Genomic DNA, 18,586 nt, shown 5'->3' on the forward strand with positions numbered 1-18,586 from the left:
TTATCCTCTTTGGAGTGTCTTGAGAAAAACGCCCCTGCAGTTCCCAAATTAAATATTAGGGGGCTGAAACTTGCCCCACTTTGTCATGACACTAAAAGATATCTACCACCCAAATTTCAAGACCATATCACGTCCAAGACAAGAGATACATAGAAAAAACTGCTATGATTGAATGTTGTCATTAATTATGCAAATTTGCTCCTATTTTGCATAATTAGTATTTCATTTTGTACAACATTGTCTGAGGTACCTACATACCAAAAATCATGAAAATCCGTTGTTCCCTTCTTGAGTTATCCTCTTCAGAAGTTTTTGACAAAAATGCCCCTGCTATCCCAAAACTAGACGCTAGGGGGCCCAAACTTATGTCACTTCTTCCTGAGCACAAGAGCTATCTAATACTCAAAAATCGTGACCATAGCATGTTCAGAACACCAAAATAGCAAAACCGGAAGTTGCGCTGCAGTACCAAGGGGAGCCGCTAGGGGGCCCAAAATCTAATCATTTCCAGCTTTCATCACACCCTACCAACACACCAAGTATCAAACCAATCCACCCAGCCGTTCTTGAGTTATCTTGTTTACACACAGACAGACAGACAGACACACAGACACACAGACAAACGCGGGGTAAAATATAACCTCCATGAAATTTCATGGAGGTAAATATAACCTCCATTCCATTACATTTCATGGAGGTAATTAATGCGTTCAAATATAACGAAGAGAACCCAAAGCTTATTCTCAATGGTTGAGTCCACAATCATATCAAGTTGCCCGAGTAGCTCTAATTGCTATTTTGCGTATGATCTTATTACCTGGATATCTAACTTTCCCCGACGCAAAAATTCACCAATTTTCTTTCAAACAGATGCAAGTAAACAGAATATATTTTACTCTTATACTAAAATTGTGATTAGAATGAATATTCTTTATTTATTGTGCAAAAAAAAATGCCATTGGGATATAGTTATTGCGGATAGTTACGTCAGTAAATGATGTTTCATATTCTTCCTGCCTGCAATCAATAATCAATTCGATAGGCGACGCTTCTGTCATGTATTTACAGATCCTGACATAACTCTAAAACAAAACAAACACGAAATCTACACTGTTCCTCAGCACAACCGTGAGTTCTTAATTGCATCATAACGTCGATGAAATAAAGGATTTATTATTTTTTTACTTTACGATTCCCGTGTGCACAACACGTCGTTACGTCTGTCACCTCAGATCATTTTCTCATGAATTCACTGTTTATCTCTCTAGTTTGGGCAGATATGAGACAAGAATCTGTTCAGCTGACTGTCCACCATAGTTTGATCAGGGTGAATGCTGTCTTTCCCCGGCTGACACACGCTCATGTCCCATGTGTCCAGCACGACCACGTCTGGATCCGCCCGGAACACCTCTCGTATCACCTCCGTGATCTGGTAAGCCAGCCAGTCGCTCCCAAGCACGTAGTACTCCAACTTCCCTTTATTGTGTTCTCGCGTTGTCCCAGTTCTCACGTAGACTTGCGTGTCCGGACTCCTGCGCAGGAGACGGTGCACAGCACCCCGTATGTAGTGCAGACGCGACCGGATCATGTCCAGCGGCTCGGCGGTAAAGTGAGCCCACAGACCGAGAACCACTACCGTGTTTGGGCCTCCGCGAATGGAGTCCAACACGTCGGCAGTGTAACTAAAATCGTAGAAGTAATTCCAGCTGTGCCCTTGTGTGGGGAAGTGATGGAACTGGAAACTAACTGAGATGTTCCATTGGCTGCTGTTCCTTAGTCTGATATGTGGAGGTCTTTTAGGCGTGCCGTCCTTAGCTGTAACAGAAAAAGGCACAAATCTCAGAGAATTATGTTTTTCACGTCATAATTACATTTGCTCACCACGATTCCAAGCAGTGTAGTACGTAGAGCATGGCGAACGTTTGCTTGGCTTCATGTCCGAATTTTTTTGGAATGACCTGCTATTACAAATAGGTCAGAAATATTACAATAAGATCTATCAACTTGAAAATAACAATTCAATGTCTACAATCTGGAGATCTCATTCTGAGAAGTTAAAATAATTTCTTATTTTCAAGCAGTGACCTTTTTTTAAAGGTAAACACACGTACCTTCAAATCTTGCTCACGGAGTGACCTAGTTCTCGCGAGAGTTGTGAGAACTAGGTCAAGACTTGCGTGGATCTTCAGCCCCCCGCAACTCTTGCGAGAACTAAGTCATTCCGTGAGCAATACGGACGTGTACGTGTGTTTACATCTAAAACGTAGTCACTGGTTGAAGAAAAAAATTAATAACTGTGTACATACGTGAGTAATGCATGAATCTCTTCAACGATAATTCTGAGTAGATCTCACTCTCTCGCTTCAAAAAAAGTGTAAACCTAACCGTAGACATACCTGCGGGACCGATGATGTCTGTCAATGGTATCACTTCCCTCAAACGAGTGCTCCACTGTAATAGGGCGGAGTCACCTGAGGTAAAATAAAGTCAAACTACAGTTCGTCGACCTTTAATTCATATTCATGATTTAAGACATATATATGTAGTGTTATGTATGGTTATGACCACCAGTAATAGGCTTACACTTTTTCTAAGTAATTAACTGGTTATACAATATGTTAGAAGTCATATTTTCTTTTGTTTGACAATTCTAATACATCATAATAATTAGTAACCTTGCGGGTTTTGCACCTCTCTCTCTCTCTCTCTCTCTCTCTCTCTCTCTCTCTCTCTCAGTACAAACTGACTACATGAAGTATAAAACATTAGGAAGCAGAAATGAAAGGCGCTTGACTACTTATGATAAGGTGAGATAATACGTGCGTATATACATGTATTCAGGTCCGAATGAGGTCCTTATAAAAGCCTTTAAAAGCCCACCATTACACGTACCTTGCATGTAAACTGTCTTGTTAGCCAGGCACCGCCGGATGTCCTCTTTGGCAAAAACTCGGACATTGCAGACTGATGATGTCCAGACCTTGGCTGACCAATGACCCAGTGTGACCCCAGACTCACGTACGTCCCCGGTACACGCCGGAAGGTGTTGAGGTGTGGTCAGTTCTGCCTCAAGGACACGTATGGGCTCCTTGGTGTCTACTTTAAGTTCCGCCTCGAGATATGGTCTGTGTATGGGGAAACAAGGACAATGGGGTTAGTGAAATATTAAGTATGTATATGGGTATGTGTGTGTGTGTGTGTGGGTGTGTGGGTGTATGTGTGTGTGTGTGTGCGTGTGGGTGTGTTTGTGTTAGTAAATAAGTGGGTGAGAGAGAGAGAGTGAGTGAGCAAGACAGTGAGTGAATGAGCGATTGAGTGAGGGAGTTAATGAGAGTGAGCAAGCGAGGGAGTACATAAGTGATTGAGTGAGCGAGTGATTGAACGAGTCAGTGAGTGACTGAGTGAGCGAGTGAATTAGTGAGTTAGTGACTAAGCGATTGAGAAAGCGAATGAATTAGTGAATGAGCGAGGGAGCAAGCGAATAATTTCATAAGTGATTGAGTGAGTGAGTGAGTGAGTGAGTGAGTAAGTGAGTAAGTGAGTGAGTGAGTGAGAGATTAAGTGAGTCTATAAGTAAAAGAGTAAACAGGAAACAGGAAACATATTATGCCAAAGGTTAAGAAACAACTACAGCATCTACTTAAATTATTCATAGTTTACGTTTATTTTAAAGATATTATTGGTTGCACTTACTTTTTGAAAAGTTTTGGTTCCATTTTACCAGACAGGAGACCCACTGCTCTTTTATAACTTTTGCCCCCGTCCCACCGACACAACCAAATAGAGGAACATGGAAGTTTTTCCGGCTTGTCACAAATCCAGGTTCCGTTCACCTCCCGTTTGGAGAAATCGCACTGTTGTTGGGGCGGTAGGCTGGGGTTGGGAGAACTGAAGCATTGTCTTGTTTCTGTAGCCTTCGTTTTCACGTCGAAGAAGGAGCAGACGAAGAACCGCTTGTTCGGAGTTTCTCTCGTTCTCTGTAGAACCTGCACTGCTTCACTCGGATGGACGAGCTGAATCTTTATCTGGTATAATGGATACAAAACGTATTAAGTCTTCGAGTTATCTGTCTGTATAGAAATATATGTATCTTGTAATATATAGTTTTAAGTGCTTATGACAAAGAAAATAGGTCAGGGTGCACGGGGAGAGCCGGCGGGTGACTGGGCAGTTTGAGCCCTGCGCACTCATTGGTTTACATGTGACGTATCCATGACAAAGAAAGACCTTTGGCCAATCCAAAAGCTACATTTCACGGCCTCCAGTTTGTCATCGGTTTTTATTGGATCCTTTTATTGGATCTCGGTTTGAGCGAGCGATTTGAGCCCTGCGCGCTGATAGGAAAACTGTGACGTGTCCCCCATAAAGGCAGACTTGTGACCAATCAAAAAGCTGGAAACGTAAAGAGCATGTTACAGCTTCCATTTCTTTCTGTGTTACGAAAACGGAAAGTAATCTCCCTATGGGGAAGACTTAATTATTTACTATTAAATTAATTTTTTAAATGTAACGTTTGTACAAATAATATACGCTTTTGGTGTACCTGCCGCCAGGCAATCAGTTATGATTTCTAGCTAAAAGCATCATTTCTTAGATTCAATCGTGAATGACAAGGGTTATTATTTCACTGCATGCAGACATAAAAGCCTGTTATGTCGAATCAGGCAGACATAACCACACTCCTCTAGAGCAAAGAACAAGCCAATTTTGTAGTTTAGGCAAAGTAGAAGATGAAGTACATTTTACTATGGATTGTCCTTTGTATGATTGCGATAGGAGCATTTTACTTGACTGTGTGTTAGGTAAATATACCCACTTTAGATACTTGAATAGTAAAGAGAAATTTATATTCCTGACAGCTTTTGATAAACCAACTCTAACCAGCGAGAGGAGTTGAATGCCCTAGAATATATTAGGCACATATATGCATATATAGATGTGTATGATTGTTTCCATTGTTACATATACATGATTCTTACCATGTGACCTTTACTTAGCCCAGTGGGGCAAAATGTGCAATAAAGGTCTTCATTAATTGTACTCACCGAAACGCCGCCTACCCAGTAAAGCGGGAACTGCACAGTGTAGGTACCGTTACAGTGGTCAGTGACGTGACCGGCACTACTGGCCTGTAGCGAACGGTCACTACTGACCAGTCTGGCGCGGAAGAAGTCTCCTCCGTACGTCTTCGGCCTTCCTTTCTTGTCCCTTGCCACCACCCTTACGGTAAGAACGTCTCCTTGGTGATGGTCACTGGCATTACTTAAGACGGTAACGTCTGTATTCCCTGGGTACGTGACCTGATCTAAGTCGCTTTGGCTTGTGACTTTTTCAAGCTTATCCCCAGTGTTGTATCGACATGAGACTTTTTTTGGAAACACGACTATTTCAGGATGAGGATTTTCAGGCAGAACGGAGAATATCATAGTCTACAAGACAGAAAATGGAGAAAATAAATGAATACTAAGTTGTAGTCTTATTTCATAATCTAGACGTCCATATACACTACTTTAAGATTACTAGTACACTACTTCATTTTCTTATCCTTTTTAGATCACTGAAATGACCGCTACGTCAGTTCTACTCTTAACCTAAATTTTTGGTCACTTGACGTCGTAGTTGGTAACGCTAGTTAACCTTTATCTGTGGCGTAACCTATATCCGTTGTTTCTATAAACAGGGTAGTTATGAACATCACGTCGACGGGCGGTGGGTTCAAACTTAACAATTGTATGTACAAGTGCAATTAAATGGGCTACAATGTACAAGAGCAATGAAATGAGATACAATTATGAAATTACAGAGGACCCCCCTTCTATATAGATAATCACCCATAAATCCAGTCAGGTGTAAAGCACAATTCGCGATGATGAATACCGCCCTATCACTGATATCAGACATGCTCCGTTACAACAGGTGGCCCACAATACATCGCACAATTCAACATAGATGAGGCCATGAATTATAATGAGTCAGGGTGAAATAGCTTTGCTGTCAAAGTACCACAATGTAGACTTCACAGAGAAATTGCTTTTCGAATGCATAGTAATTGCAGCATCAGAAAACACTCTTTGGTTCATTGAAATATTCGCTTAACCTTTTTAGATCTGCTCTTGAAACTGACTGGATTTTACAAAATATGATGCTGAACATTTTACTTCAGAGGAAAACAATTCTAATGATGGGTTTTGATGATATTCAAGCCTTTCCCATGTTTCCATTTCAGTATCACATTTATGTAACCTACATTGAAAAATGCTTGCCATGCTATATACATTTATAACTCTGTGACTATGAAAAACAGTGTGTACAATGTGCATGTATATCAAGTGATCACTAGTGCAGCACCACGAGCTAGGTATGCACAGTTGAGATATACAGGTGTGGATTAAGCCAGGGAACGTTACATTTGAGATCTATATTTAGGCTCATTTTTTGTGATATGAGATGTATAAGGAGTAGGTTGAATTATGTAAATAGATATTACAATTCTTCTCCAAAACTAGAAAATATCAACGTTGTTTCCTGGATATAAAGTTTCTTTAAGTCTGAATTCTATATATGGCAGTTCGTGATCTACATACTATATTATACTCAAGGGACATAGCAGAATAAAAAGGCCGTGAAGCCAACACCCACCCCCATCCCCGGTCCTCCCTTAGCCAGCTTATATACATGTATGGTCATTCAACCATAATTGTTTCTTCCTTAAAATATAACCTGTTGAACCAGGTGGCAGGTTGTGATGAATATAAACTATCTCTGAAAGCATAACTTTCTAGATGACCCTGCCAAAATTTGATACTTGGATACTTCATTTTCCATGCATGCATTTACCCATCGACATGATGTCTATAAGTGCCCTGTGTTTAGAAATAGATATAGGTTACCAACGGATAAAGGTGAACTAGCATTACATACAAAGTGTTTGGTTGTGTTCCATTCTGTTATTTCTAACCGGGTTCAGTCAAAGTTATCAAAGTAATTTGGAAATTTAAAAAAAAATATTTTCCAACTCTATGCCTCATTTTTCCTGGTTAACGAAGAATGTGTGTTGAAATAATGAGTGGTAACAACAGTAGGAGAAAAACGTACCGTAAGTATAGTGACGACAGCCACTAGCGCCGTAAACACTCCATACATTCGGGCACTGGCCATCATGTGCTCTGTTAACAAATAGCACAATTAGCGAAGCCTTTTCAAATTTACACAATGCAACCGTTCTGAGACGAGGAAAGTTCAAACTGCCAAATGGCGGCACACGTGTACATGTCCTGTGTGCCGCACCCGGATATATCCGACCTTGTTTGGGGGGTTCTTTTTCGAGGTCAGCAGGCAACCCTGGCACTGATAGCATTTTATAGTGCTGAAACTCTGTTAAGGGTTAAGACTTTGGGATTCTAATTGTAGTATTTCAAGATGTCGCAAGTTTGAAACCAGGCTTACTTTTTAAAGTAGGCAAAGGAAAAAGAAATCAGGCTTTGGGTGCACCAACTTCCATGTGGCATAACGCTTACGCTTAAGCCACCAACATCCGTACGTTTTCCTAAATTTAGCTAAATTTGAAAATGTTTTCATTTTTCCTGTGGCAACCGTTTTGCTAATTGCCGTTTAAACAATGTATTTTTCACGTTAATTTGCTATATTACTGACATAGTTCCACGGTTTCAGCTAAATCAGCCAAATAAATGACGTCATAATTACGTCAAATTACGTAATAATAGTGTCATGATCTTTAAACATTATGTGTACATCATTCTCTAAAAAATGGAGGTCATATGAAATTTTGTTTAAGAGTTACAGTAGTCAGAAGTGGAGGGCCTCAAAAGACCCTGGAATAACCAAAAAAGCCCGGCCTGTATAGGGTCAAGCCAAAACGCACTAATGTTATGATAAGCTTTACCTAACGCATAGATATGAAATGAGCAAGGACACCGGTGTTGAGTTCTTCTACGACTCTAGGATATAGTCTGCCTCAGTAGTCACCTGCGGCTCTTTAGACACTGGGACTAAGACCACAGCAAGTAAATTTTATAAATGATATCCTGTGCATGCTGCCAAAACAAATTGAAATAGGGCGAAAAAAAAACAAGATAGGTAAAAAAAAAAAGATTGCTAAATTTTCAAAATAGACATCATAAACGTCGTGAGAAGAATTGTGTAATGAGTAATGACAAAACGTACAATCATTCATTCCTCTATCCAGGAAGTGACCTAGTATAGCAAAAGTGGTAATAGTTAGTGTGGTAAACTGGTCTCAATTACCAAGTTAGCAACTACACCCATGACTTTAATAGTGGTGCAGCTTTTACAACAATCCAACTGCATTCACTTCTACACATACAGTCATAGTTACCTTGCTAGACTACAACACACCATAGTTTTTTAGTTTTGGTATTTTCTTTGGTATTTATAAGTGGACTATCTCCAAAAAATTTGTTTTTTTTTCTGAAATCACACGAAAACAAGAGTCTGAAAACTCAAACCTGCTTGAAATATTTTGTTTTGTGATGGTGCGTATGGTGTGTTGTGGGTTTGATATGGTTTGACGTTTGGCAAAATTATTCCATCATTGTTCTTATATATCTACCTATGGTAAACGGTAAAATCCAAAACTACACCTTTCTGGTGACCTCTGACCATTTCCTTTTTATTTCCTATTGTTACACCTGCACCTGGCACATATCCCTAAGGCCACAGCAAGTAAATTTTATGGATGACATCCTCTGCAGACTGCAAAAATAGTGCGATAGGGCGAAAAAAACAAGATGGGTGAAAAAAACAAGATGGCTACATTTTCAAAAATAGGCTCCATAAAGTTGTGATGAGTGTTGTAAAAAGAATTAAAGGGACAAAACATGATATCAGAGCCAACAAGGCATTCATTCCTGTATTTAAGACATGTACTGGTGTGGTAAAAGTGACACTAGTGTGGTAGACTTGCATCACCAACAAAGTTGGTAACCACACTCATAGCGTCCATATTGGTGTCACTTTTACAATTATCCAATAAGTTTCACTTCTACAACTACAGTCCTGGGTACCTCGCAAGTGTCACTTCTACAAGTACAATTATCAGGCTATAACACAATATATTTGCTCATTTTGGTACTTTATCGTCATGTTGACCATCCCTGCAGAAGAAAAAAATTCTTTTTTTTTCTGAAATCAGGCGAAAATTAATGCGCGCGCTGATGTCATCCATAATATTTACTTGCTGTGGCCTAATGTGTATATAATGGTTCGTTCCATACAGAGGTGACAGGGATAGTCACAGTTACTCTTTCTACTAGTTGTGGATCTGTGCAGCCATCAGCTTCATATCCCTAATGTGTATATAGTGATTCACCCCGCACCAGCGGATGCCTAATTACCCAGCTGGCATGCTCTATCAGTTACTGTTACGGTATCAGTTACTGGGACCACCCTACTCCTGTCAAAAAGGGGTGTAAATAATTTTTTTTTTAAACGAACCACAAAACAACAGCAAACTTCTAATCTACTTAATAGCACAATAGGTCACACACTCTATCCCCATAGCAAAGGAAATCGCAATCCATCCAGAGGTTCTAAAGATATAGGTCCGGAATCACAAATATCCCTACCAGAAACAGTACATGCTTTTTTCAAGCATGTAATGATAAATATTTCAAGCCCTTAACGCGTCCTGTACACAAGAATGGTGCATTTCCGCGAGATTCTAGGACATGTAAAGGACTGTACAAATCTCGTTCGCAGGCAGCACACCTCCGGGTTTTGAAGGACATGTATAATTTCGAGGGATATGTAAGTCAGTTTCCATCCTGGAAATGAGGTTTTTCGTGCAGTGCGCGTGGATGTCATCTATAAAATTTACTTGCTATGGCCTAATGGTGGCTACGTAGATGACAGATGACCGTAAACGCCCCCCCCCCCCCAGACGCTTTGTTGACTTAATCGCTCTCCTAGCCAGACGGTTAACGCCCATCATTAACCCAGCCACTCAGGCTAGCAATAAGCAAACTACGTATTTTAGCCATACTGCTGGATAACAACGTTTTACCCAACCAATTTATACCTCACTGTGACACATAACGACTCACATGTATTCTCCCTCAAATACATGTACACTACACCGAGAACAAGATGAACATTCGAGTGTATCGTCATTTTGAAAACCACAAGAATTCTCTGAGGGTAAAGTTTGGTCATTTTATATATAATCAGGAGGGAAAATTAGTTCTAAAATAATGGCTACGTGTATGTGTAATAACTTCAAACCCTATTCACAACAACAAAAGACAGCTTGATTCCTTCGCCTAAAACCTGTGAGACAACGTTGGTGACAACATTCAAGCGTATCGCCATTTTCAAAACCACAAGAATTCCCTGAGATTAAAGCTTAGTCGTTTTGTATACAATCAGAAGCATCAGGACATGCTTTCTAAAATAATATAGCTACATAATTATATATGTGATAACTTCAAACCCTGTTCACAACGAAAAAGACAGCTTGATTCCTTCACCTAGAATTTTGTACACCTAATATATTCCCACCTGTGAGACAAAGTTGGTGACAACATTCAAGCATATCGCCATTTTCAAAACCACAAGAATTCCCTGAGAGTAAAGTTTAGTCGTTTTATAGAACTCTATACAATCAGGAGGGGATATCAGTACATGTTTTCTAAAATAATAGCTACATATATATGTAACTTCAAACCCCGTTCACAACGAAAAAAGACAGCTTGATCCCTTCTACAGGGCCGGTAGTCAGAAAAGGCCAGCAATCAGCGACCCAGTACAAATAGAAATGGCCAGCAAAAGTGTATAATGAGCCAAAAAAAGGCCCTAGAGAGCCTGCTATGGAGGCTAAACTACATATATGTATATATGTGATAACTTCAAACACTGTTGACAACGAAAAAAGACAGCTTGATTCCTTTACTTAGAATGTATACAGTTAATAAATTCCCACCTGTGAGACAAAGTTGGTGACAACACTAAATATTTTCAAGCTTGCAGTGCTGACCTCCCCGCGTCACACTCGGTCTGTAAGTAGTGCTGTCTAACCGGTTTGCCTGCCTCTTCACTTGACTTGATTTCAATAACTGGGAAGTAGTATAGTAGGGACACGCTGACTATCATTATTCTGGCGGTGCACGGTGGTGCAGGTCAGAGGGCATCGTCTGACGGCCTAGTCTAGGGGAATTTTCTGAGCTCTGGGTAGGGGTGAAAGAGGGGTCAAGTCGACCTTTTGACCCACCAAGGTAACTATGACAAGACCCCCCCCCCCCAAGACCCCCCCCAAGACCCCCCCCCCTCCAATAATGAGGGACATGCCCTTATTTGGCCTTGTTGTAAGGCTCTACGCCGGTATACCTTACCTTTTTCTTTATTTTTTATCTATTTTTTTGTTGAACCAAGGCCCAGGCCGACCTTCTAACCCGCTGAGGTAATTCTTACACCCCCACCCCCAACACCACCCCACCCCCTCTTGTGAGACATGCCCTTATTTGCCCTGGTCGTAAGACTATACGCCTAAAGTAAGCATATTTGTCATGTACGTACGAACATATACCACATATATGTACATGCAGTGAAATATTGCTTTGGAATAGCTATACGTGTTGCTCCGGAGTAAAAAAACTGCTCCGGAGTAACAAAAACTGCTCCGGAGTAAGTGAGTAAGTATATTTGTTGTAAGTAAGTATATTTGTCATGTACGTACGAACATATACCACATATATGTACATGCAGTGAAATATTGCTTTGGAGTAGCTATACTTGTTGCTTCGGAGTAAAAAAAACTGCTCCGGAGTAACAAAAACTTCAAGCAACAAAGTATCTTCTCAATCTGTACTTATATATCCTGACATGAAAAAAAAATTGTATTTTTCATGTTCCACATTTTTTACAGATCCTGACCTGAAAAAATTATATATTTTGCCCGACCGGCAAAACTAACACAACAACTACATTGGCCCTCAACATCACCGTGGGTCCTGTTTTACATCATAACGTTTACAAAACATTCGCAATTTTTTTATATTGTGATTTTCGTGTCCGCCATCTTAGATCATCTTGTTACTAAAGCAGTGCTTTATCTGTCTTTGAAACCGTCTAGTTTGTTGGGCAGATATGAGATAACAGCCTGTATAGTTCACTGTTCACCATCGTTTGATCGGCGTGAACATGGTCTTTCCCCGGCTGACACACGCTCATGTCCCACGTGTCCAGCACGACCACGTCTGGATCCGCCCGGAACACCTCTCGTATCACCTCCGTGATCTGGTAAGCCATCCAGTCGCTCCCAAGCAGGTAGTACTTTAACATTCCTTTATTGTGTTCTCGCGTTGTACCAGTTCTCACGAAGACCTGCGTGTCGGGACTCCTGCGCTTGAGACGGTGTATGGCGGCCCGTATGGCGTACATTCGCGACCGGATCATGTCCAGCGGCTCGGCGGTAAAGTGAGCCCACAGACCGAGAACCACTACTGTGTTCTGGCCTCCGCGAATGGAGTCCAACACGTCGGCAGTGTAACTAAAATCGTTAAAGTAATGCCAATCTGTTATTTGAACGGGGTAGTGATGCCACTGCCAGCGAACAGAGATGTTCCATTGGTCGTTGTCATACACTCTGACATGTGGAGGTCTTTGTGGTGTGCCGACCTTAGCTGTAACAGAAAAAAGGCACAAATCTTAGAGAATTATGTTTACTACTTAATCAAATTAGATTTTGCTCACCACGTTTCCAAGCAGTGTACGTAGAATACAACATGACGTCCGATTTCTTTGCAATGATCTGCTAAATTACAAATGGGTCAATTTTTTTTAATTAGAATAAGAGGGATCAAAGAAGCCATCAACATCCGAGCTTCACAACCTTCTTTGAACAGAGACGGTGGGCGACATAGACTTCCTGCAACCTATGATCCACTGCTTACTGAGTCACGTGTTCTATCTACATAACGTGACGTGCAGTGAGTTGTTCAGTCAAATTTTATGGTGAGTCCAATTTTTGTGTTTGATATTACAGTTAAACTAGTTAAGTAATGCCTTTTACTAACACAGGTTAACTTTCAAGTTAGAAATGATCTATCAAGGAGAGGAAGATTAGTTCGTTCTATTTAAAGGCAAGTTAATCTCTACTCGGCTCCAACACACACGACGCCAATCTAGCTATAGCCATAGACAAACCTAATCTCCAACCAAATCCATGGTGCGTAATGTATAGTATCAAACTTCCCGTTTGACTCCATTAACTGGCTATACTTCTCGGCCAGCTTTGATTTTTTTATCTTATGACACCGTAGGATCTGCTTGGAGATTAAGACAAACCTTCCGGACCCATGGTGTCTGTCTTTGACAGTGGTATCACTTCCGTCAAACGTTTACACCACTGGAATTGAGAGGAGTCGCCTGTGGTAAAATAAAGTCAGACTAAAGTTCGTCGACCTTTTATATGATACATATATGATTGTAAGAAATACGTAGCGTTGTGTATGGTAATGACCACATTTAACAAGCAAGCATTGTGTTTGTGCACATGAACATGTGCCAATGTGTACAGACACACGTGCACAGTGCACATGTGAACCCACCATTACATGTTACGTACCTTGCGTGTGTACTGTCTTGTTAGCCAGGCATCGCCGGATGTCCTCTTTGGCAAAAACTCGGACATTGCAGACTGATGATTTCCAGACCTTGGCTGACCAATGACCCAGTGTGACCCCAGACTCACGTGCGTCCCCGGTACACGCCGGAAGGTGTTGAGGTGTGGTCAATTCTGCCTCAAGGACACGTATTGGCTCCTTGGGGTCTACTTTAAGTTCTGTCTCAAGATATGGTCTGTGTATTGATAAGCAAAACATGAGGATAAATGAATGAGTAAGTATACATGTGTGTGTGCGTTTGTTTGTACGTGAGTGTGTCAGTGAGTGTGAAAGTAAGAGTGAGTGAACGAGCGAGTGAGCGATTGAGTAAGTGATCATAAGCGAGTGAGTGAGCAAGCGAACGTATGAATGAGTGATTGTGCGAGCAAGTAAGCGAGTGCGTGAGTGAGCAAGCGAATGAGTTCGTGAGTGATTGAGTTAGTTGGTGAGTGAGTTAGTGAGTAAGCTTGAGTTGGTGAGTGAGTGAGTGAGTGAGTGAGTGAGTGAGTGAGTGAGTGAGTGAGTGAGTGAGTGAGTGAGTGAGTGAGTGAGTGAGTGGTTTTTGTGTCAGAAAACAAACTATGCCAAAGCCTAAGAAACAACTACAGCATGACTTTAATCATGCATACATTCAATTGAAAAACATCATTGGTGACACTTACTTTTGAAAAACTTTTATTTCCTTGCCAGACAGGAGACGAGCTGCTCTTTTCCAACTCTTGTCCGCGTCAAATCGACACATTGAAATAGAGGAACAAGGAAGTTTCTTAGGTTTCTCACAAATCCAGGTTCCGTTCACCTCCCGTTTGGAGAAATCGCACTGTTGTTGGGGCGGTAGGCTGGGGTTGGGAGAACTGAAGCATTGTCGTGATTCTGTAGACTTCGTTTTTACGTCGACGAAGGAGCAGAAGAAGAATCTCTTGTTCGGAGTTTCTCTTGTTCTCTGTAGAACCTGCACTGCTTCACTTGGGTGGACAAGCTGAATCTTTATCTAAAGTATGAAGTATACAAAACATACCAAGGCTATGAGTTATCGCCGTGTATAAAAAGGTATATATCTTTATTACATTCAATTAGCGGGCAATCAAGATTATTCCCGCTTGTGACGTCATAGCAGACACGGCAACCAACCGCGAAATTCGCAAAATATTTTTTTACATACAGAAAAGGAAATATTACACAAACGTACAGTTGTTATTGTTGTTATTGGGTGTGCCGACTCTCATCGCAATCAGGGGCTACGAAGACCTTACCATAGGAGCGACTAAATCGCAATGAGCTGGAGCGAGCTGCCATTCAGTGCCATTCAGGTGACCTCAATACGACAGTAATTGCCCAAGGTGCGGCCATAGGACTGTAGGGTTGAACCACTCATATCTTTAACGTACTCGGGGTGTGGCTCTCCTAAAACATGGGACCTCCATTTAACGTCCTATCGGAGGGACGGCTCTAACCAAAGCTAGGAACTCATTTCCACCTGGGTGAAGTTAGGAAAGTTGCCTTTCTCGAGGACACAAGGTCGGTGAGATATCAGCGGATTTGAACCCATTACCTCCAAAATGTATAGGACAAACACACGATCCCACTTTAATCGCAGTCGTATGGACTGAAGAATTTTTTGCGAGTTGCGGTGGCAAGTTCCGAACTAACTGCCATGTTCTCAATGACGTCAAAGGCAGAAAATTGTCTTGACTACCTTACTACAGTAATTAGAAGTAGCATTTCTAAGATTCGATCGTCAATGAAATCAAAAGGATGTATAATTTGAACAAAAGTATAATGTCGAACGAATGATACTGTTATACTGTGACTGAATGTGATAAGAGCTTGTTGACTTTTAACGGCAATAGCACTTTAAATCATGGTTAACTGTATGTATCCGCAAAGAGTATTTCACTGTACTCACCGAAACGCCGCCTACCCAGTAAAGCGGGAACTGCACAGTGTAGGTACCGTTACAGTGGTCAGTGACGTGACCGGCACTACTGGCCTGTAGCGAACGGTCACTACTGACCAGTCTGGCACGGAAGAAGTCTCCTCCGTACGTCTTAGGCCTTCCTTTTTTGTCTCTTGCCACCACCCTTACGGTGAGAACGTCTCCTCGGTGATAGACATTGTCTTTACTTAAGACGGTAACGTCTGTATACCCTGGGTACGTGACCTGATCTAGGTCACTTTGGGTTGTGACTTTTTCAAGCTTGTCTCCAGTGTTGTATAGACATGAGACTTTTATTGGAAACGCGACTATTTCAGGATGAGGAGTTTTGGTTAACTTCCTTTTTGGTGAAGGGACTAGCTCGATTTGATGCCATGAGTTAGTTATTCCGAAATACGCCCGAGGTAAAGCAAAGAATTTAGCCTGCAAGATAAAAAAAAGGATGAAATAAACGATTACAAAGTGATGGTTTTGTATTACAATTTAGAAGACTTTTCTTATAATAATGGTACATTACTTTTGTTGTCTCTATGATTTGCTTTCACTTTTTCCCGTCACCGAATGCCCGCCGCTTCGTTCTACACCTAACCTTAGTTCATCTTTACCTGCGGGGTAACCTATATCCGTTGTTTTTAAAAACTAGCATTTATGGATATCAAGTCAAGGGCATTAGCTATAAATTGCAATATTTTCAAAACATTGCAGTTTGAGACAGCTTTTCGTGGACTTGATATCACTAAATACCCTCTTAAATAACGGATATTGGCTGCCCCGTGGATAAAGGTGAAGTAGCATTAGCTAAATGTTTGGTGACTTGACAACGTAGTTAGTACAAAGTGTCTGCAAGTCCATTCTCTTATTCCTAAGTGGGTTCAGTCAAGGTAATCAAAGAAATTTGGAGAATTTTTATATTTTACAACTCTGTGCCACACTTTTCCTGGTTAACGAAGAATTCCCGTTGAAGTAATAAGTGGCAGCAACAAATTCTTCCCATGTTAACAGTAGGGGATGAAATAAAAAAAACGTACCGTAAGTAAAATGACGACAGCCACTAGCACCGCAAACACAACAGACATCCGGGTTTGGGCCATCGTGTGCTCTGTCAACACAACAAAAACCAATTAGCGCATAGCAAAGCCTTTTCAAATTTGCACAGTGTGACAGTTCCGATGCGAGTGAAGATACAATTTTAGGGATTTTAATTTGAATATTTCAAAATGTCGTCAAATTGAAAACTAGACTAAAGCTAAGGGTACAACAAGGGTACGTGTAAATTTTATACGTGCTGTCTTCGTGACAATCTTTTGGATCCGTAAGTCAATTCAATCAATCTGCCTCCATACGAACTCGTAGGGGATCCGACGAATTTTGGGGCACGCAGACATACCGTAGAACTTAACGTGCGGGCAAAACTTTGTGTGCCATCGGACAGCGAATTCGTGCCAGTACGGGCGACGCGCCTGCGCTGTACAGCCTGAACGTTTTCAGAACAAAACGTGGCGGACGTCCCCCCCCCCCCCCAAAAAAAAACAAACCGACAGACAGATTGCATGTACGGTGGGTTGTGCCCTTTGCTTTACTGTTTAATGTAGAGAAGGATAAAAGGATTTAATACACAAAATTAAGAAAAAAAACAGTCGGAGTAGAAAATTGCAAGAGCTTCAAAGAACACATTATGGGTGGAAAATGCCGCCTTTCAAATTTGAAACAAGGGCCAAGCAAGCTAAAATCTAGAGCAAAATATATTTTGAAGTGGGGGGGGGGGGTGTCCTGATTAAGATAGAAAAAACTAAGACAAAGATAGAAGGATGGCATTTGAGCCTAACGTGGACTAACGTTATGAAAGTTACTTGCCTTATGCATAATTGAGCTAGGGCACAGCAGTTTAGTTCATCCCAGACTCTAGGATAGTCTGCCCCAATACAACAGTTACCTGCGGCTCTTGTGTCATAGGGACTAATTGTGGCTACCTAAATGGCCGTAAACACCTCCCAAACAAGAGCCTGTGTAGACTAAATCGCTCTCCTAGCCCGACAAATAGTTACCTCCCCTCATTAAACCAAGCCCGCGAGAGATAATAATAACCCAAACTACGTGTTTCAGCCATACTGCGACATATCTGGACTACAACGTCTTACACCACCAATTTATACCCCCTCATGACGTGATAACTTTAAACCCTTTTCACAACGAAAAAAGACAGCTTGATTCCTTCACCTACAATGTATACAGTAAATATGTTCCCACCTGTGAGACAAAGTTGTTGACAACGCCAGAGATCTTCAAAGTTGCAGTACTGACCTGTTATTGTCACACTATGTCTGTAAAGGCAGTCCAACCGGTATAGCCGAATTAGCCTGGTCGTCCGTCCTTGACATGTGTAGAGAGAATATGTTTTCAAACAAGTGCTTTCGAAAAAAAGCTGGCCTTTCGCTCATTTTAGGTCGTGTTTGTAAAATTGTACAAAATGAGTTTCAAATTACAAATGCAGTTCCATTGTGGTGTGTTGAAAGGAACATATTTCATTTCTTTTCGGAAGGTACAACTATTGAGACTTTCGCGGAGGCGCGAACACGGTTGTGGTTCTCGGTCTGTGGGCTCACTTTACCGCCGAGCCGCTGGACATGATCCGGTCGCGTCTGTACTCCATACGGGCCGCCATCCTTCACCGTCTCAAGCGCAGGAGTCCCGACACGCAGGTCTTCGTGAGGACTGGGACAACGCGAGAACACAAGAGAGGAGAGTTAAAGTACTACCTGCTTGGGAGCGACTGGCTGGCTTACCAGATCACGGAGGTGATACGAGAGGTGTTCCGGGCGGATCCAGACGTCGTCGTGTTGAACACGTGGGACATGAGCGTGTGTCAGCCGGGGAAAGACAGCATTCACCCTGATCAAACTATGGTGGACAGTCAGCTGAACAGACTCTTGTCTCATATCTACCCAAACTAGACGGGTTCAACGGTAAAGAAAAATGAGTCATCAACGTTAACGTTTTAATTATAAATTTAGAT

General features: G+C 41.5%; 2 protein-coding genes across 2 annotated transcripts; both read right to left on the reverse strand.

Annotated features, from left to right (window-relative positions):
* Positions 1 to 743: 743 nt before the first annotated feature.
* LOC118423614 (NXPE family member 3-like) lies at positions 744 to 11,053 on the reverse strand. The gene is made up of 7 exons (XM_035831838.1): positions 10,958 to 11,053; positions 7,096 to 7,166; positions 5,046 to 5,429; positions 3,694 to 4,025; positions 2,893 to 3,125; positions 2,397 to 2,471; positions 744 to 1,815 (listed from the first exon to the last, which is right to left on the reverse strand). The coding sequence occupies exons 2-7, from the start codon at positions 7,159 to 7,161 to the stop codon at positions 1,265 to 1,267; spliced, it is 1,641 nt and encodes a 546-aa protein (XP_035687731.1). The 5' UTR covers positions 7,162 to 7,166; positions 10,958 to 11,053; the 3' UTR covers positions 744 to 1,264.
* A 766-nt stretch (positions 11,054 to 11,819) lies between these two features.
* LOC118422424 (NXPE family member 4-like) lies at positions 11,820 to 17,902 on the reverse strand. The gene is made up of 7 exons (XM_035829989.1): positions 17,821 to 17,902; positions 16,602 to 16,672; positions 15,544 to 15,996; positions 14,300 to 14,628; positions 13,601 to 13,833; positions 13,321 to 13,401; positions 11,820 to 12,656 (listed from the first exon to the last, which is right to left on the reverse strand). The coding sequence occupies exons 2-7, from the start codon at positions 16,662 to 16,664 to the stop codon at positions 12,103 to 12,105; spliced, it is 1,713 nt and encodes a 570-aa protein (XP_035685882.1). The 5' UTR covers positions 16,665 to 16,672; positions 17,821 to 17,902; the 3' UTR covers positions 11,820 to 12,102.
* Between the last annotated feature and the right edge of the window lie 684 nt (positions 17,903 to 18,586).

The sequence above is a fragment of the Branchiostoma floridae genome, chromosome 9 (assembly GCF_000003815.2).
Source record: "Branchiostoma floridae strain S238N-H82 chromosome 9, Bfl_VNyyK, whole genome shotgun sequence".
Lineage (NCBI taxonomy): Eukaryota > Metazoa > Chordata > Leptocardii > Amphioxiformes > Branchiostomatidae > Branchiostoma > Branchiostoma floridae.

Excerpts from the sequence above, each read along its gene's own strand:
- LOC118423614 (XM_035831838.1), bottom strand. The coding sequence starts at position 7,161 with ATGATGGCCAGTGCCCGAATGTATGGAGTGTTTACGGCGCTAGTGGCT. Across the intron at positions 3,126-3,693 it reads GAACCAAAACTTTTCAAAAA|ACCATATCTCGAGGCGGAAC; the intron begins GTAAGTGCAACC and ends CCCCATACACAG. Across the intron at positions 1,816-2,396 it reads AGACATCATCGGTCCCGCAG|CTAAGGACGGCACGCCTAAA; the intron begins GTATGTCTACGG and ends TTTCTGTTACAG.
- LOC118422424 (XM_035829989.1), bottom strand. The coding sequence starts at position 16,664 with ATGGCCCAAACCCGGATGTCTGTTGTGTTTGCGGTGCTAGTGGCTGTC. Across the intron at positions 13,834-14,299 it reads GAAATAAAAGTTTTTCAAAA|ACCATATCTTGAGACAGAAC; the intron begins GTAAGTGTCACC and ends ATCAATACACAG. Across the intron at positions 13,402-13,600 it reads CAAGACAGTACACACGCAAG|GCGACTCCTCTCAATTCCAG; the intron begins GTACGTAACATG and ends ATTTTACCACAG.